At 43.3% G+C, this 19,679-nt stretch overlaps 1 protein-coding gene across 1 annotated transcript in view; it reads right to left on the bottom strand.

The window, feature by feature from the left end:
- Positions 1–1,715: 1,715 nt before the first annotated feature.
- LOC133111318 (complement C3-like) overlaps positions 1,716–19,679 on the bottom strand; it is a 46,986-nt gene continuing 29,022 nt past the window's right edge. The window contains exons 24-41 of the mRNA XM_061221534.1: positions 18,868–19,071; positions 18,276–18,351; positions 17,824–17,983; positions 16,587–16,682; positions 15,382–15,529; positions 15,014–15,174; positions 13,716–13,874; positions 13,204–13,263; positions 10,858–10,948; positions 10,671–10,719; positions 7,969–8,059; positions 7,403–7,492; positions 6,171–6,276; positions 5,971–6,060; positions 5,823–5,891; positions 3,965–4,048; positions 3,512–3,683; positions 1,716–1,974 (exon numbers count right to left, since the gene is read on the bottom strand). Coding sequence (XP_061077518.1) covers positions 1,833–1,974; positions 3,512–3,683; positions 3,965–4,048; positions 5,823–5,891; positions 5,971–6,060; positions 6,171–6,276; positions 7,403–7,492; positions 7,969–8,059; positions 10,671–10,719; positions 10,858–10,948; positions 13,204–13,263; positions 13,716–13,874; positions 15,014–15,174; positions 15,382–15,529; positions 16,587–16,682; positions 17,824–17,983; positions 18,276–18,351; positions 18,868–19,071 — 2,048 coding nt within the window. The 3' untranslated portion in view covers positions 1,716–1,832. The remainder of the gene's footprint in view (positions 1,975–3,511; positions 3,684–3,964; positions 4,049–5,822; positions 5,892–5,970; positions 6,061–6,170; positions 6,277–7,402; positions 7,493–7,968; positions 8,060–10,670; positions 10,720–10,857; positions 10,949–13,203; positions 13,264–13,715; positions 13,875–15,013; positions 15,175–15,381; positions 15,530–16,586; positions 16,683–17,823; positions 17,984–18,275; positions 18,352–18,867; positions 19,072–19,679) is intronic.

Here is a 19,679-nt window from a genome sequence, read left to right as displayed (position 1 = left end):
TGCGTGTGCTGTAGGAAGGGTGCCCATCTCAATTCCCGTATGCTGACACATTTCCCAGAAACCACTTTTTGTTTTTCATTGCGCAAGTGTCCTCAGCCCATGTGAAATGCAGACTGCACTGTGCAGTGTGTTAATACACCCTTTCCACACCGTATATGCCGGGAAAGCTCTGCACAGGATTTTATGATTTTAACATTTTTTTATACGGTTAGTGATACGGTTTGTGGCTACGCCATCTAGCTAAACGCCTTCTTTGGCATGTCATGTTTAATTTACATTATTTTAATATCTTTGTCATGTCATGTTGTATGAACTAAATGTTTTTGAAAATGACGCTAATTAAATGTGGTATTTGCTTGTGTTAGCCTATGTAAGTAGTTTCTTGAAGAACACTGATCAGCATCGTTCATCATTAAAAATAATTAAAAAGATGGAGCAATTGCATTGTTGACTCGGCAAAATTGTTTCAGAATAAACACGTTCAAAATCACTTTAAAACAACTAATTTAATTATTTCAATAATAACAGGTGATTACTTTGAATGTTACAAAATTGTTTAAAAATCATTGTTGTAGGCCTACTTAATAGGCCTAGCCCTAAACAGATTCATTAATGAATTCATTAATTTACAAATTTCACCATGCCTCGCACCCACCGGTCTAGCAGTGGGTAGCCTATAGCAGGTGACCTCTGCTGGGTATTTGAGGTAGCCGGAACGAGTTTCTGGCTGAGCTTCCACATAGCCAAGTGTTTATAAATGATACGAAACTAAAATATATCTTTCTCCATAGCAACACGTTGCATAGACTTATTTACACCTCACTTCCGCTTCACCCCCGCCGTCTGTCCACTGTTCTTCAAATTTCACCCCCCCCCCCCCCCCAGATTTACCGTTTTTTCATTTTTGAATTAAAAATGAATTTCGATGATACCTAGACCAAAGATTGTCTAAAGTATATCCCAAAGGTGCAAAGTACAATTCAAAGGAAAAACACTTTTCTTTAATATAAAAGTTATACTTTTGACAGTGTTTTGACTTCATGGATCGTGTTCACCTCCAGGGGGCGGTAGAGTTTCAATCACAATTTACACTTGATGAAAAGGGACACAGATACGTATGCTCTCCTGTATTGGTGGTGTAAGGCTGACTGACTGTGAGCCCCTGACCTTTTACTAGTGAGTGGGTAAAGTTGCCTTCCCTTTGGGACGGTACCATAAACCTTAACAACCGCGCCTGGTTTACAGCCTCTTCCCTAACAGCACCTGAAGGACACACGCAGATACCTTCGCCCTACACAGCTAACTTCGTCATTGGGTTAGTGGGGGTCTTACAGTGGGCAACGTATGCCAATGCTGCTCTGAGAGGAAGAGGAAGGATAAGTGCTGGGACGAGGGGTAAGAGTTCTCCAAGACCATGCCAACCTTGGCCCCTACAATACTGCCCATCTGATCACCTTTTTGGCACCCTCCACAACATTATGATTCCACCAGCACAGATGGGTATAATGGAGCAGCCCATGTTTGTTATCATCAGGGACAACGTTAGCTTCCACCAGGCTGCTCTGGTCCACAACTGGTTTCTTGCCCACCCCAGATTTTCCAACATTTGTCTCCCACCATATTCACCATTTCTAGGGCCTCACAGCTTTCTATTCGACCAGAGGGCAGATTGCCCTTACTAGCAGCAACTTAGTTTAAAGAAACACACACAGGTATTCACCTAAAGCAGACTACATGTTTATTCAAATTTACTCAAGCAGTTTGACAAAAATGCAGTGGGGCAAAAGCAAAGCAGTTTTAAAGATATGTGCGTATTTGAGGCGCACACAAGTTTAGGCGGTGCATCCGTTTGTGCGGACATTCTCTGTGGCCTCCACGATGTCTTTACAGGTCGTCAGGAATTTTTCCTCTTGGCACTCCGAGTCTGTGGGCCAGTACTCAATATAGGTGTGTCCACTCAATATGTAATCCACCCTGCACGGAGGGACACTACAGTGAGGACATGTATACGCACACACGTTAACACACCGTAATGCACACACACACATGGTAAAACAGTATTTATCTGTGGGGCGACATGGCTCAGGCAGTAAGAGCAGTCATCTGGCAGTCGGATGGTTGCCGGTTCGATCCCCCGCCCGGGTTGTGTCGAAGTGCCCCTGAGCAAGACACCTAACCCCCAAATGCTCCTCATGAGCTGGTCGGCGCCTTGCATGGCAACCAATTGCCGTCGGTGTATGAATGGGTGAATGAGAAGCATCAATTGTACAGCGCTATATAAATATACAGATAAAGGCGCTATATAAATGCCAACCATTTAACTAGCACTTTTATCCACAGCATTCCCATTCACCAGTTCACGCATTCACACACCAACGGCGATAGGCAGCCACCACACAAATGGTAAATGGCAGGCATTTATATAGCACCTTTATCCAAAGCACTGTACAATTGATGCTTCTCCATTCACCCATTCATACACTCACTCACACACTCACACACCGACGGGTGTCTTGCTCAGAGACACTTCGAAACAGCCCGGGCGGGGGATCGAACCGGCAACCCTCCGACTGCCAGACGACTGCTCTTACTGCCTGAGCCATGTCACACAAGCCACCGACTAGCTCGTCGGGAGCAATTGGTGGGGCTAGGTGTCTTGCTCAGAGACGCTGCGACACGCCCGACACATGATCGATCAAACCGGCAAACATTTTGACTGCCAGACAACCGCTCTTACCTCCTGAGCTTGGGGGGGGGGGGCATAGACACATACATTAACACACATTACCTGTCGTTTGGCTGATACCTTTTATCCAAAGCGACTTGCAGTTGATTGCTGGAGCAATGCAGGGTTAAGGGCCTTGCTCAAGGGCCCAACGACTGTGCGGATCTTATTGTGGCTACACCGGGGATCGAACCACCGACCTTGCAACCCCATGTACCTTAACCACTACGCTACAGGCCGCCCTACACACCATAATGCACAGTACCTCTGCAAAAGTCCCTTTCGTTTGTTCAATTTCCACTTGTTATATTTTTTCTAAATCAGCCATTCAGTGCAATAATGCAGGAAGCATATTTAACATAAAATAACAAAAAAACCTTTCCCCACTACATGAACGGCCATTTTTTTTTTTCCGGAATCAACTTTGCATGGTGCATTGGTGCAGTCACCAGCGGGGTCCGTGTTGGCATTTTCGTAGGTGAAGACAATGCCCCCGGCTCGTGGTCCTCTAATCACAGGAGCACCCTCTCAAGGTAATACCGAGTGAGTCAGGAGAAATCGCCACGAGAGGCAGCAGTATCTCATCTGATTAAACACAATCAAGGGAAGTTCATAACACAGGCTCTCGGCACTGAACGACTCAGTACGAACTGTTGTTCAGACAAAGCAAAACAAATTGTGTACAATGATTGTACGTTATATGATTGCTGCCCCGTGTTTTGGTTAGAACTGCCTGAAGAACCACCAGGGGGTCTCATGAAATGACGGAATGCACGTGTTACTGACCTGGGTGTCAATGTGGACCCGTGGGGCCCCACGGCTCCCCTGTCCTGGTATGCAAGACTTGAAAACGGTCCCATGATCAGATAGGTCCTTCCTTCGATTAGATCTATTGGCCCTCTGCATTCGATGTGGGCTAAATAGGTTCGGTTCTTCCCCTCCACAGCAGAGTCTGTGCCTGCAGAATGAGAGGCATAAAACCAGCTGAAACAAGCTATTATGGTAAGCTCTTTCTCTGGCAATAACGCAAACTTAGGCTTAAGACCAAATCGAAGTGCACCCACAAAAATCTTAAGAGTACAGAGCTGGTGGCTAATTGACTACATCAGCACAAAAAAAAAAAACAACAACACAGCCTGCTGAGGCAGGACTTATCACAGAGTAGAGTAGATTCATGATAATATTTTTATTATCAGAGATATTTTTTTATGGAGGAGGCTGATCACAGTCAGGCTTTACCTTCTTTGATGGTTGTCATTACCAGAAGAGTGAAGCGGTCATGGGTGAGAGTCCGGTGCGCCTCCATCACTTTGGCCTTATACACTGCAGAGCATTAACATGGTTGGCATACGCAGCACTTAAGTCAAATTCACGCGGCGGATGTGAGGATTATTTATCATTAAAATGTTCAAATCCAGCAGTTTTAATAGCTCAATTCACCCTTGTTTAATGAGCGCCGAACACCTATGGCATCAACAGTTTAAACTCCTCAAATATCCAACAGTAAAATAGATTTATGTAAATGGTCTGCATTTATACACTCAGTAAGCACTTTATTAGGTATTTATTACATTAATGGCATTTGGCAGACTATCCAGAGCAATGTATAGTTGATTAGACCAAGTGAGAGCAATGCAGGATTGAACCACTGACCTTGCGTGTCCCAGTCACGTACCTTAACCACTACGCTACAGGCCGCCCTTTTTTATTAGACTTATTTTTTAGACTTCTGCTGCTTCAGCCTCTCCACTCAGAGGTTTGATGCATTATGTGTTCAGAGATGCTCTTCTGCATACCACTGTTGTAATGTGTGGTTGTTTGCGTTACTGCCACCTTCCTGTCAGCTTTCACCAGTCTGGCCATTCTCCTCTGATGTCTCTCATTAACAAGGGGTTTCTGCCCACAGAACTGCTGCTCACTGGATATGAATTACACCTGCTGCCAAAGCTCTTGGCTTTTGGCCTTCCAAATTGTTGTTTATCCTAGTTTTTGAGCAAGCTCTAGCAAATTTTATTTTATTTTTTTGGCATTACACATTTGCCTGAACAGGTCATTTGTCACCCATTGGTGACATTGTTTCTATCTATGTGTACTACTATGCGAATGCCTAATGTCAGTCTCATTCATCAGTCTTCATGGTTTGTTTTGGGCTCAATTCCTTGTTTTGGAATCCATAATCTGAGTACAGTGCTGGATTTATTTCACAGCAGCTTATAACCATTCCCTGATATCTTTATTAAAAAGTTGCAGCTATAATCTCGAGATGAAGGAGATTAACGAATTAAATTAAATGAAAGTTACAGATAGACAAGCTACAGTCACAAAATAAATTCATGAAAGAAGATACCAAACCAAATCATGTCATTCCTACGGTCCAAAAAAATCAACAGACATTCCAAAAAGGGATTAAATATAAAATGCTAGATGATGGATCACAGAGAGTCTGTAAAGAACAGGAGAAGCATAATAAATGCAGGTAATCTCATTGGTTTGCTGCTGTACTCACAGATTCCTCCTTGGATCTTGCGGTTCTCATTAATTAATGTAATAATTATGACAGTCAGCCTACCGACAAGTCATTCAATTCGCAAACGGACTCATCAAAGCGCATTAAAATCCATGATGAACATATCACCAGTGCAAAAGACTCAAACACCAGCTGGAAAATAAAATGAATCAAAAAAGAAACCATTATCCTTATGTTATGTTTCCAGGCTGGCCCTGACTCTATAAATAGCTTTGTGTTCTGGTGTCTCTTCAGAGGCAGTTAAACATTCCAGGGGTAGACACACCATGACACCCTAGATTTATATGCATAGAAAACAGCCTTGACATGGTTTTTGCCAAAGGAAATTACCACAGGCTGAATTCCTACGGTGAGGTCAACAGGACCAGGCCACTTAATAACACTCTAATATTGTGTGGATTATGAACAAGTTTGCCAAATAAAATTATACTGTCAAAGGCCATAATCTAAAAACAAGCACATGGGGAAAAAAAAACACTGCACCATTCTCTCCTCTATACATCACGCAGGCCAAATGCACATTTGTGAATAAAAATTCACTACAGATTTTGCTCTTGCCGGTGACCATACCGTAATCCATGTCAGATGAACAGGCAGTAATGGCGCGGGGTTCATCCTTCTTCTCGTATCTGCAGTGTTCTGTGAGCAGAAGAGAATGTGAATGATTGGCCTAGTCTGTGACATCACTTCCTGCCTGATGAGATGATGCGCACACTACCTTCTGCACAGCGACACACGTCCTCCCGGCAGATCCTCTTCAGCGCCCCGTCCTTCTTCTCCGGGTGATAAAACTTAGTGCAGTGGCTTTCTACAACGGAAATTGTTTCAAGTGCTGATGTAAGATATGGGCAGAACTGCGTGTGCTTTTTCTTCATACAGCACCATACACTGTTACAAGGAAGGGAGATCCGAACTCACCCTTAGAGTTATACTCGTACAAGGTAACAGCAGCTGGCTGAAGCAGACCCACATTGTTTATCTTATGTATCTTGAAGGCAATTCGGTCAGACAGCCTGTGGGAAACCTGATGAAGGAGAGAGAAAGGGAGGGCATGTTATGTGGATGCCGGTAAAGGACCCAAGTGCAGACCAGAAATGGAGCGCAAAAACAGGGTTTATTAGGTCCTCAAAAATAGACAAGGCACACAGGCCAACCACCGGAATAAAAAGTAAAACAAAAAAAATCCAAAGCTCAGAAGTTACAGGGAACGTGGAACAAAAATATTCTCAAAAAAAATCAGAACTCAAAAAACCAGCAAAAAATACCATTAACGAGGAACAAAAGTTATTAGAGGAGAGGAGAGGAGAGGAGAGGAGAGGAGAGGAGAGGAGAGGAGAGGAGAGGAATTAGACAGCGTTTCTCACCAGCCTTACAGGCAGATACTGGCACAATCTGACAAAGACAACCAAACAAAGGGGAGCTTAAATACCCAGAGGAGGCAACTAAAAGGCAGAAGAAAACAAGGAACAGGGGGAACCAATCAGGACAATGAGTATGTAAATTAACTGAGGGGAGTGGCAGACAGAGGCAGGTGAGGGCCGGGTCAGGACAAGGAAAACAAGAGCACATGGTGAGGCAGAGAGTCACAGGCAATACTAAGACATACGTTTACCCATCCATCCATCCATCCATTATCTGAACCCGCTTATCCTGATCAGGGTCACAGGGAGGCTGGAGCCTATCCCAGCATACATTGGGCGAAAGGCAGGAATACACCCTGGACAGGTCGCCAGTCTATCGCAGGGCACACACACCATTCACTCACACACTCATACCTACGGGCAATTTAGACTCTCCAATCAGCCTAACCTGTCTTTGGACTGTGGGAGGAAACCGGAGTACCCGGAGGAAACCCACACAGACACGGGGAGAACATGCAAACTCCGCACAGAGAGGCCCCGGCCGACGGGGATTCAAACCCAGGACCTCCTTGCTGTGAGGCGGCAGTGCTACCCACTGCACCATCATACGTTTACCATGAAACATAAATACGAAAAATAATGAATTACAAAAATAAAGTATAATAAACAATGAAATAAACTCACAAAACAGATCATGACAGGGCACAGAGAGAAGAGTGACTCAGGCCCTCAGGACAATATGCTCATGCTTTTTTCATGCATCAAAACCGGAGGAATACATTTGCACACCTTATTCAGGTATAAAATAATGGAGCCCTTCTCTGAAAGCTTTGTGTCCATCTCAATCTTCTTGATGTACTGGTCCATTCCTGAGGTTAACTGTCACAGTAAACAGAAGACAGGATATTGACATGTAAAAAAAAGTCATCATTCAGTCAGAGTGCCAGTTGGACCAGGTGAAGGATGATGTAGTCAGTACATTAACCTAAACAAAACCATGCAAAACAACAGTGCAAATAAACCAAAATCATCGTGGTGGCTTGAGGATGACTGAGGTGACACAACTGGGACTATTTTTTCCCAGTGGTTTAAAAAAATGCATTGACACAACTGTCTAGAGCACAGGTGTCAAACTCTAGTCCTGGGCCGTAGTGTCTGCTGGTTTTTGGGGTGTTCTGGGTTCATTCAAGTCGTTGATTGGTTAAAGTATCCACACGCCTTGTTCTCAAGGCCTTAATTGGCCTTAATTGAAACTGATCGAAAGGAAACCACAAAAACCTGCAGACACTGCGGCCCCCTGGGTATTCAGTTTGACACCCCTGGTCTAGAGTGATGGACCCAGTATATTTCCTTACCAGTTTAAGCTCTGCCTCATCTGCAGTAAAGCCTGTGGGCATGCTGATATCCAGAATAGACATGGTGGAGTCCCTTTTGAAGGACTTGTACCTTGGAAACAGACAATAACCTTAGAGTGCTGAAACCTGCTCTGGGTTGAACACTCAGTAGCAATATTCAGCAAGGTTGTCCCCTTAAATTCCTTTTGAGCTTTCCCAATTATTTTGGAAAGTTAAACAACATTCACTTCAGTTCAACAAGCTGTTAATTCAATCTAAAATCGGTCAGATCAGTCAGATCAGTATACGCAAAATAAGCAGTATACGATAGCTAGCTAATTCAAACATAGTTGCTTAGCTAGCACTGGCATTAGCCAAGGGGGGTGACAGAGGGCAGATCATCTCGGAGGATGTAGCAGGTAAGTTGCTGAGTATCTCAGATTTGGGAAGATAACATTTCAAGTTGTAACTGATCATCATACTTGAAATTTTAGACCAGGGGCCTGTTCCATAAAGCAGGATTACTGAGTTTGGCAGATAACCTGTCACGTTTCATGCTTGTCATGTCATGTTTCATGTTTAGTTATTGTCTTAGTTATTACAATGTATTTTCTAGTCTTGCCATGTCACGTTATATAGTTTATTCATGTCACTTGTGATTTATGTTTGTTTCAGGTTATGTTGTTCCGTTCATTGATTAGCATACACTTTTTTGTGTCTTTCTGCAAACGTTGCATTCATGCTTTCTCTCTCTCCCTTGCAGTTGCTCATGCTTCTCTAATTGTTTCATTTTCCCGTGTCTACTCACTAATCTACTAACGCTAAATCAGGATTGGGTAATACTAACATTCTAACCATGTGTTCATGTTTACCTTACATTTCTTGTGCATGTCGTTTACTAATTTACTAATGCAAGGGAAGGATAGGTTTATTACTAATTATCTTGTTATCTTGTCAATCCTCCACACCTGATTTCAATTCACATGCTGCTCTCAAGCTAATTGTCTGCACCTGTCTACACCTGCATATAAGCTCAGTGTTCATGCCATGTCTTTGTGAAATTGCTGCCTCCTGTTTTTCAGTGCACTTTTGAGCGGGTTTCCAAGCCATTGTCTACCCGTTAAGATCCAAGCCTGTTTATTGACCATCGCCTGCCTGTACCACTAACTCTTGCCTGTTGTCTTTGTGCTTTTGCCCCACGGAGCAGACTTCGGTCTTGACTCTCGCACCGTTTTCGACTCCGAGCCTGCCTGCCGTCCGTCTGCACTACTGCCCCGCTGACAGCTTTCCTGGTTACTGGACTTTTTGCATGGTGTACCGATTTCGATACTGCCTGCTCCCTCGATACTGTGCTTTGGTTTTGGCTGGATTATACGTGCATGAACTTTGCTTGTTTTTCGACTAGGCTCATTGGACAATCCCTTAATAAAGCCCTGACAAGACTTTATTCACATCTTTGTTGTCTGAGTCGTGTATTTTGGGTCCAACCCCCACACACCCATTTCATAACCATAAAACCCAGAACAGCTATTTTTACTGTAGTCTGTGTTCCAGATTTGGGCAGGGTCCGGGTTTTACTCTGTATATATCTGGCTAACTCAGTAATCCTGCTTTGTGGAACAAGCCCCAGGTCTACAATGTTATTAAGGTAGAATTTGTCCTATTCATTATTTGATCAAATTAAGTTAAAAGGCTGGAAAGGAGAAATAGATCCTTTTGCATTGAGTAATTGTGATCTTGGTATTACAAGACAGGCCTATGCAATTAACTGTGAATTTGGTTGACAATTTGACCCAAGTCAGTGTTTGGTATGCTGCTCCAAACGAAACGCATGTCTCACAATAAAACTTTAAAAACTTTAGGAAAAAAAGATCCTTAACTTGCTGTTATCTCCGCTAATTTGTTATTATTCATGAAGTCGTGTCTGGCAAGTTGTTATTTTATGGATTCTGGACTTGCATGTGATTTATTATGTTTGAGAATATTTGCAATAAACTAAGTTTGTTAAGACACACTATGACTTACCAAACGGTGTTCCTGATTAGCCTACACCGATTGATTTCTGAACAGTTACAGGAAGTGTTGAACAGTGTTGGCCCACTTTAAGTGTAGCCTTTTACTTTATTTCTAAGAATAAAATTCTACAACAGAAGCCTAATAAGAAATAAAGGCCTGTCTCGAATACAAGCCTGCCCCAAATAAAGGCCTGTGCTTTGTGCAGCCTAAGTAAATAAAAGACCCCGGACACAATTTGAGGATTTACGGTAATGCTATGTGACATCCTGTACCAACTTGGCATACAAATGTGTTGTGCAGCGTTATTTTGATCCTCTGTATAAAACTGTATAAAATGTAAGAAAAAGTACAACCATTTTTATTATTTCCTGAGATTGTGAGTGATTCTGGTGGCACGTTCCCATACAGGTGCCAAACTTTCAGTTACTGTTCCTTAGGATCTAAAATGAGATGTTTCTCAAGATTTGTCATATATTTACCTCGCAAAACATATATTTTTAAATAAAAAGCTAGTCATTTGGGAGACAAGAAGGTTTGTTTGACTCCCCTGTGGTAGATTTGCAAAACTTCACCGCCATTTCATCTTAAAAGAAGCCTGATTGGGCAAGAAAACTGCAGCACTGGTAACGCTGAGCAGATGATGACGTTGTACAGATTTACACAGCTTCGTTACACAGCAAGTTTGTTGCAATTTCAGTTCCACTCACATCATGTTAATTCTGAGCATGTACGTCTCTTGTGCTAATGGGTAGGTAACTGAAAAAAAAACAAGAAAACAAACTCACTGAACTGTGCCATTTCTGTCATCCTGCAATGACCAATATATTTTCTCATGGTTCATTTAGTTTATTTTGTTAAAATGCAGGACAGTTTTCCTTCAGTGCCCTACTGTACCTGTTGTCTGCTTTTCTAGCTTAACCTCCAGGTTAAAATCAGTGCAATCTGCTTCATCATCCTCTTGCAAAGCCTGGTATATTGTCATCACCTGAAGTGAAAGTGCACAACAAGGGGAAAACTTCCTTATCGTAATGCAAACACAATGAATCCTTGCCTCCTCGTAAGTGAGCGCACGTGAATGAGAACTGTGAAATGGCATAATTGATGCCCCAAAAATGCCATGTAGGTGTGTCCAGAAAACGAACCTCAAAGCTGTCTGGTTTATGGGCAGGACTGTATGTGGGTTTGGGCACGGATAGATGGCCAATGGGATCAACAAGAACAAAGAGGTTAGACTACTGTAGAATACTGTCGGCACCTGATTGGGTCGACTGCATTAATTGGTTTTGGCAAAACATAACAATATGGGGACTTTTCTCTTTCTAAACAGTTTACTACAATATGTTTCTGAAAACATTAAAGGAGGGAAATAAGAAATGCAGTCGCTGAATCATGGTTCATGCTTGATCTGCAATGAAATTTATAAACAATTTCACCATTGTTCATCTGAATGGTGACAGGCTCTGTGTTTTTCGTTGTCTAGTGTTTTGTCTAAGTGTCTAGTGTTTCCGTGTTTTGTTACCCTCTGTGCACACCGTAGTCTGTCAGTTCAGTTCACTCCCATTCATTTGTTTCACCAGTGTTTCACTTCCTGATTATTTACTCACACCTGATCGCCATTTCCCTCTTGTTACCTCTGTTTGTCTAGTTTGATTGTTATGTGTCCTGACCATACTCTCCAGTGCTATATTCTGATTGATACCTGGTATGACATTGCCATCTGTTGACTTCTGCCTTTAGCTTATCCTGGGCGACATGGCTCAGGCAGTAAGAGCAGTCGTCTGGCAGTCGGAGGGTTGCCGGTTCGGTCCCCCACCCAGGCTGTGTCGAGGTGTCCCTGAGCAAGACACCCTACCCCCAAATGCTCCTGACGAGCTGGTCGGGGCCTTGCACGGCAGCCAATCGCCATCGGTGTGTGAGTGTGTGTATGAATGGGTGAATGGAGAAGCATCAATTGTACAGCGCTTTGGATAAAGGTGCTATACAAATGCCTGCCATTTACCATTTATCCTGCCTGTCTAGTTTGGAACCGTTGTTTATCGACCCGTTTTTGTTTTTCGACCTCTGTCTTTGCATTCTGTTTTTGTCTGCTCTGCCCGCTTACTATCAACCCATCGCCTATGATCACAACCTGACTGGATTATCTTGTTATCCATGTTTGCTGGTGTATTGACCCTCTGCCTGGACATTTAATAATGAATCACCAATCACCAATAACGCCTATTCCCTGCTTTTCCTGCTTGCTGGCTATTGAACCCCACCTGTCTAACCTGCCATTATTACAAAAGACTTTGAACGAAAAGCTACGCCTTGGTCTCGCCACTGCATCTGTTGTTCTACATTGCTGATAAATGGCAAAAATAAATAAATAAACAAATAAAATAAAAAGAAATCATCATCCATCACACCACATATGAACACTTTATAATCACAGTATTACTCAAGACAAATAAAGACCCAATGTGCAAGTGCAGCAGAATATATATTGATATAATTACTTACACCCAGTGGTTAAACCTGCTAACAGAATACACTGTATATCAATGGAACAAAACTCAGCCTCATTCAGAAAACAAACAGAAAAATTCAATAAAAACTTCTCGCCACTCCTAAAATCTCTACAGTTGCTGGTAAAGTAATGCCACACATACAGTCACACTCACACACAAACCCTTTTAATCCCACTACGACTCAACACACATACCCAGGCAAACACACGCACACACACACAGCCAGGGGGGAAGCCAGGGGTTCTGATTGAAAGGGGAGGGTAGTTGGTGGAGGGATTTTAAATGGCTTCACCCTGTTTTTGTAAATAACTAGAAAGGAAATAAAGGAATTAAGGGGGGATAGGTCTGAATGGTGTGTCTATGATCTCCCTTTGAAATGTATTCAATTTGTTATTCAGCCAGCCTATAATCTAGATACAGTAGCCTAGATATGGAGATACTAGATTTAAAAGATTAAACAGTGAATGCTGTTTTTCAGCAAGATAGCAAGAACAGTTATTACCATGGTAGCTAGCAAGATCAGCAAGAGTAAGCATTAGGTTTAGAAAGGTGGATAAGTACTCAGTTACCATGGTATTTCCAGTTAACTACCAGCTTGGAAGCAAGCTAAGAATTTCACAGATGTTAAGACAATAGAGAAAAATCATAATAAATCGTAATAATTTAGCAAGATGAAGAGGTCTTTTGTTCTATTTGACCGCTGTAAAACTGGTGGTTTTATATGACAACTTACTGACAGAGTCCCTTGGCCAGTTCCTGTAGCATTGAATGCTATTTTCTCATTTCCCCGGTCCTAGATAGATAGACAGATAGATAAACAGACACAGTTAACCAGGGAGGCCAATTGGGAGCAAAGCTCTCCATTACAATGGTGCCCTGAGGATACAACAATTGTAACAAATACAAAACAATACATTACAATGTCACAGAAGCACAGCAAACACAATAAAAAATATGCAGATAAAATAGCAAATGCTATGTGGCCACTCATTACATTATTGGCATTTGGCAGACGCTCTTATCCAGAGTGACGTACAGTTGATTAGACTAAGCAGGAGACAATCCTCCCCTGGAGCAAAGCAGGGTTAAGGGCCTTGCTCAAGGGCCCAACGGCGGTGCGGATCTTATTGTGGCCACACCGGGGATTAGAACCACCGACCTTGCGGGTCCCAGTCGTTTACCTTAACCACTACACTACAGGCCACCCCCCGTATTCACTATCCCTCCTTTCTGCTTTTGTCACACCTTGGTTGAGCGGGTGATGTGCATCGTGTCGCGGTTGTAGAACCATTTTTCGGGTATGATGCGTGAAGCCACAGACAGAGTCACTGTCAGATTAGTCGGGCTCTTTGCAGGCGATTCCGTCATGTACAAAGCGATGGCCTGGAAGACTATGACGGTAGCCTGTGGGTGAAAGAGAGGTGCTGTGTTGGAACTCCATAAATAATACAAAACCAGATATTCTTCCATTTTTACATCAATAGGGAACAGAAACCAGTGCTAGAAATTGGTGAAATGGTTCATTCAATAGAACAAGAAACAAGATAAAATACCTAAAGTGTAACCCACTCATCGCTGACCTACAGAGGCAGTTCCACCTTCTGGAAATATACAGTATTTTCCTCCTTCCTGAATTCCACTATTATTGTATATTTGTCATGCTGAATACTTTCAGATCTATGTCATATTATTCATTCATTCATCCATTATCTTAACCCGCTTATCCTGAACAGGGTCGCAGGGGCTGGAGCCTATCCCCGCATACATTGGGCGAAAGGCAGGAATACACCCTGGACAGGTCGCCAGTCCATTGCAGGGCACACACACCATTCACTCACACACTCATACCTATGGGCAATTTAGACTCTCCAATCAGCCTAATCAGCCTGCATGTCTTTTGACTGTGGGAGGAAACCAGAGTACCCGGAGGAAACCCACACAAACACGGGGAGAACATGCAAACTCCGCACAGAGAGGCCCCGGTCGACGGGGATTTGAACCCAGGACCTCCTTGCGGTGAGACGGCAGCGCTACCCACTGCACCATCCGTGCCGCCTATGTCATATTACACAAAGGGAAATTGAGTAAACTGAAAACAATTTTAAGGGGAAGAAATTATTAAATATTCTGTATAAAAAACATTTCATCCCAAAAAACCTTGCTATCAACCGTTTGCTTGCAGATATGCTACAGGTGGTGCAACCAGTTATCACAAGGGTGATATGGGTGTTTGATAACTTTTTTTATCAAATAGATTCGTTAGGAATTGAAAAAAATATGGTGTTTTGTTTACTCGGATCCCCTTAGCCTAATATCGTCCAATCTTGTTGAAAGATCTGAAACCATTCAGTGTGACAAATATGCAATAATAGGGGAAATCAGGAAGAGGGAAATACGTTTTTCACAGCACTGAATACTGCATATACAGTAGGTCAAGGGAATCGGTACAATAGTAGGGTATATGGTACAGGGTATCTAAGGGAGTGTCAAGCCGATCACTGACCCCCCTGTAGACCATTTCTTATGCCCCCTGAAAGCCATACCTGGGTGGACCCAAAGCTCCCGTAGAACCCTTGCTCTGTCAGCCACTTGACCACATGAGCAGCCTGATCAAACTGGCTGGCCTTGACCAGGGCCATCAGAGCATAGCCAGTGGCCTCCAAAGTGAAATGGTGATTGCCACTGACTCGCCAGGATGTTTTGTCTGTAACGGGAGAGTTGAGAGATCATGATTTTTTGCAGTGCCGAAAAAAGGGTATACCAGCCATTGAAGCCGTACGTTACAAACTTTCGGCTGCTTGGTCTACAGGTTGCACGGACACTCAGTTAGCTGAGCGGGTCTGGGGCATTGTGCGTGCTGTCTGGGCCAGGGTGTTCCCGAGCCCTGGTGCTGGTGCGCGAGCTCTCTTACCATTTGAGAAGCGGTTCAGGATATCCAGGTGATGCAGTCTCTCATTCGCCAGTGCGTAGGAGGTCAGGGCTACAGCGTACGTGTTGGTCAGTGTACGGATATTTCGCAACAGGAATTCTTTGGCTTGCCGCATACTGCCTGGCAGGCTCTGGTGTAATGATAAAGAGGATAGAGACATTAAGGTTGTGAGCACACTCCTAGTCTTCTGGGATGGGAGTGCGCCAGAGATATTATGAATTTCTTATGATGGCAACATTTTGCAAAGTAACCGTGCAGTTATAATACCAAGTGAAGATTTGAATGCGTGTACCTGCAATGAAATTGAGAAAATTAGCAAATGGGCAAATTAGAAAAAAGTATTTCACCCGCTTCATATAACCGTCATCATGGCACGACAACCAGTTTGTTTTCACATGCGCTCCTCAGAGTAATCACTGGCTATCGGCCAGACGGACCTACATACTGTACTAACGGACATTTAGGACGGTTGTCCGAAGTTAAGTGCGTTTGTTGAATCCGATGTGGCGCACTTGTATGAGCCTTTTGTTCCAAAAACATAAGAGAAATGTATGATAAGAATTTGAAAATGTTCTTGCATGAGGCCCGTTGATAGTATAGTATCACAATACCCTTATACCCTTAACAGTTCAATATGGATTCTCATTATCTGGATTCTCTTATCAGAGTGTGTGTGTGTGTGTGTGTGTGTGTGTGTGTGTGTGTGTGTGTGTGTCCGTGTGCCTGTGTACTGTGCAGATGTGTATGTGCGGCTGTACTAGTACACGGCTGCCAGAAAAAAAGGCACTACTGGGGAATTTCTCTGGTACTCTAGTAGATGTTTCATGTGTGTCCAAAATCATAATCTACAACAGTTTCTGTGGTTTTTAAAAAAAATGGTTTCTTTGCAGTTGTTTAGGCAACCCTGCCTTAGGCAACCCCCTCACTCTAATGTTCTTCTCTCTACATTATGTGGTAGTATTGTTTGCAGCGTGCAATTGTATGCCATAACTGCACATTCCCGTGCATGTCAAAATAATAACACTGTGTGTGTGTGGGGAAAAAAAAAACACCAAAAAACAAAATGCATTCACTGTGTAAATCTGGGGCATTAGTGGCAGTCCCGTACAGTAGTATGAGGTGCCAGCTTTTTGTCTAGGTAACCTGAGGTCACTGTGTTTGTAGGTGTGCTGTGAAAATGCACTTACAGCTACTCTGGTCACGCAGATGTGAGAGGACTCCTGCATGGCGATCAGGACAAAGGCTGTTAGCGCTACTTTGGGGTCATTATCCTTCACACCACCCTACATGAAAAAAAAAAAAACATACCGTGAATGCAGTCTTATTCGGAAGCAGGCTTCTGCAAATTGGAGAGGTGTCTTATACAAAAAAGGGCTGGTGTGGGTCCAGCTTTTAGTTATAGCCCAGCACTACAACGACTGATTGAATAATTAATTGTGGTCTCCACTCACGGCTTAATTTGAACATTTATATAATTCATTTTCAGCTTTTTAAAAATTTCCTCAATGTTATTAATTGTTAACTGATATCAAAATTTAATTTTGGATCATCTAATGATACCCATGTGAACATACATGGCAATTCCATTGACAATATTTGCTAATGTACATTTCCCAGCATGTCTGTTCTTTAGACAAAATTCCAATGAAGCTTATAATTAAGCAGTAACTCACGACAGGCAGTGGTATATTGTCATTTTATCACAGCTACGGGAGTGATCCGAGCAACGGCCCTTTCATTGTGATAAAATGTCTATATACCGCTGCCTGTCGTGATTTATTGCTTAATTAGAAGTTCCCTTGCTCCGTTATATCTCTATAAACTTATTCAGGCTATCATACCACTCTTAACAAATGCATCTGCAATCTCACAAACTGTCCTACAGTTTATTTATACTGCGGGAATTAGGTTACACATTCTAGAGCTCCTAAAACTATATTGATTCAATTATGCGTGAAGCTAAAATGGTTAAATTCGTAAACTGGATTATTAAGGGAAGTAGATACTGCTGAGCAGGGTTCAACAGGCTCGCATTGTCGGCTACTGTATCTGTAGCGAATCAAGCTTATGTTTTTTCATATAGTGTAACCATGGCGAAAGCCATCCGATTAATTCGGTCTCTGCCCAGCGAAAACACCCCGAGCCCTATGGGAATGTCGGAGAGAGACGTCCCTTTTTCCAAGGAGTTGATTGGTGAAAGGGCGGTCCTTTTATATGTTTCAAGCCAATGGCCCAAACACAACCTGCCCCGGACCGGGTTAGCTGCGCAGCACGTGTTGCCCCGGTGACATACCCCGATTTAAAGTAACTCCGCTTCGTAGTACAGGAAACCCAGGGTTAGAGCCTAAATTACGTTGCTGACACTGTAATCCCACTTCGTAGTACACACCCTGATGGCCCTCTATTTATATTGGAATAACATACCATCATCTCTGACTGATAGATCTGGCCGAACTCGAGGAACATGCCATTTGGCTGCTGCGCGTTCAGGACCAGCCACTTGAGGGCGCTACAAATAACATCTTCTCCAACGGTTATGAGGTTGTACGCCATTCCAAGAACTTTAGCCACGTATGCTGTCAGCCTGTTGGAGACACACAGCAAGTCATGACCCATTTCACTCAGATATGGATATTAGTTTGTTTTTTGTTTTTATACTACAAACTAGTAGAGGACATTTTTTTAAATAAATTAATGGGGTGCTTAAAAGAAAAAATATCTGTCATCAATGGAACAGAGACACATTTGAATGCTTAATGTTTAATGAGTTTGGTCTTCATACTTCTTAATGCCCTTGTGCAATGATGATTTAATTTGCTGAGTGATGGGAAAGGGGTAGTGGTTAAACTGGACAGGGCCAATGGGGAAAGACTCACCAGGTGCTGGATTTAGTTTTACGAAAAACGTGGTAAGAACCATCACTCTGCCGATAGCCCAGCTGCCGATTGTACCCTGGGCCATCGAGAGGTAAAGAGAAAAAAACTTTTTCAGTCTTTATTTTTTTGTGGGAGACATCTTTGCGGTTAACCATAATAATTCTGGATGGTAGGCTAGGTGCTAGTCTACAGTGATATGGGTTCTTTCTGAGAACTAACTAACTAAAGGTTGTTGCGTAATTACTTAAACCAGTCTCAATTACACACACCCGTCTCAAACCAGGTTTACCTCTCGCTGTCACTAATTGTTCCGTTGATCTCCTGTGAGAAAAACTTAACCTGTGAGAAAATCATAACCCCATGAAAAAAACTTAACCCGTGAGAAAATCATAACCCCATGAAAAAAACTTAACCCGTGAGAAAATCGTAACCCCGTGTGAAAAACTTAACCCGTGAGGAAATCTTAACCTGTGAGGAAAATGTGGGCCCAAAGTGTACACCCCCTTTTAGGAGCTACCCGTTAATTAGTGTGCAAGAGGAACAGATGGCTGAGGTTATGTGTGCGGCGATGTTTAAACTCATAGCTTCTTACCGTGCTTGATGTGCTTGATAGCCTCAGCTCGACGGTCCAGCCCCGCTTTCTCCCACTGCTGCGTTTTGTCCAGGTAGTGTGTGGCGATGACAGGTCCAGTCATTGTCATCATGTTCTGCTCGCCGCAGCCCCCGGGCTGTTGTATGAGGTGGGTCACAAATTCTCCATTGATGGCTGCGTTAATGGACTGGCCCAGAAGCTCACCTACACAAGTAAATCAGGAGACGCAGTCGAGTGTTGCGCTGACATCGTGATCTAGCGCATTCATAAGTGACCGAGCAGTAGTGGCGTTAGATTTCCCATCCTGGGCAAATTTGCAAAGAGGCCATTGCAATGTGATCGTACACACAGGGGGGGGGGGTGAGCTTGAATTTGTCTACCCAGTGAGACCACCAGTAGGTTGTTTGTTTTAACCCAGTCAACATCCAAAAAAAATAATTTGGATGGATTTGGGAGAGGGCCGATTAGCATGTGCTGTCCTCTCCAGCCTTCCTTTCACACTGCAGTTCACAAACCAGGCGTGTCGGAGGAGGTCAGTCCTCTAAATAGGCAGTTCAACAGGCAGCCTGTTACTTAGTGGCTATGGGACATGACCGGGACCTGGAAGGTTGGTGGTTCAAGCCCCAGTGTAGCCACAGCTGTTGGGCCCTTGAGCAAGGCCCTTAACCCCGCCCTGATCCTCGGGCCCCGCATGGCATCATAAATAGGATGGGTCAAATGCAGAGGACAAATTATTACCCCACAGGGTTTAATAAAGTATATCAACTTCTTCAGGGGTACTTGAGGCGAGATCTGTGGGCGTCTGTGGCTGT

This window comes from Conger conger, chromosome 2 (genome assembly GCF_963514075.1).
Source record: "Conger conger chromosome 2, fConCon1.1, whole genome shotgun sequence".
In the NCBI taxonomy this organism is placed as follows: Eukaryota; Metazoa; Chordata; class Actinopteri; order Anguilliformes; family Congridae; genus Conger; species Conger conger.
This window is presented reverse-complemented; position numbering and strand designations above follow the sequence as displayed.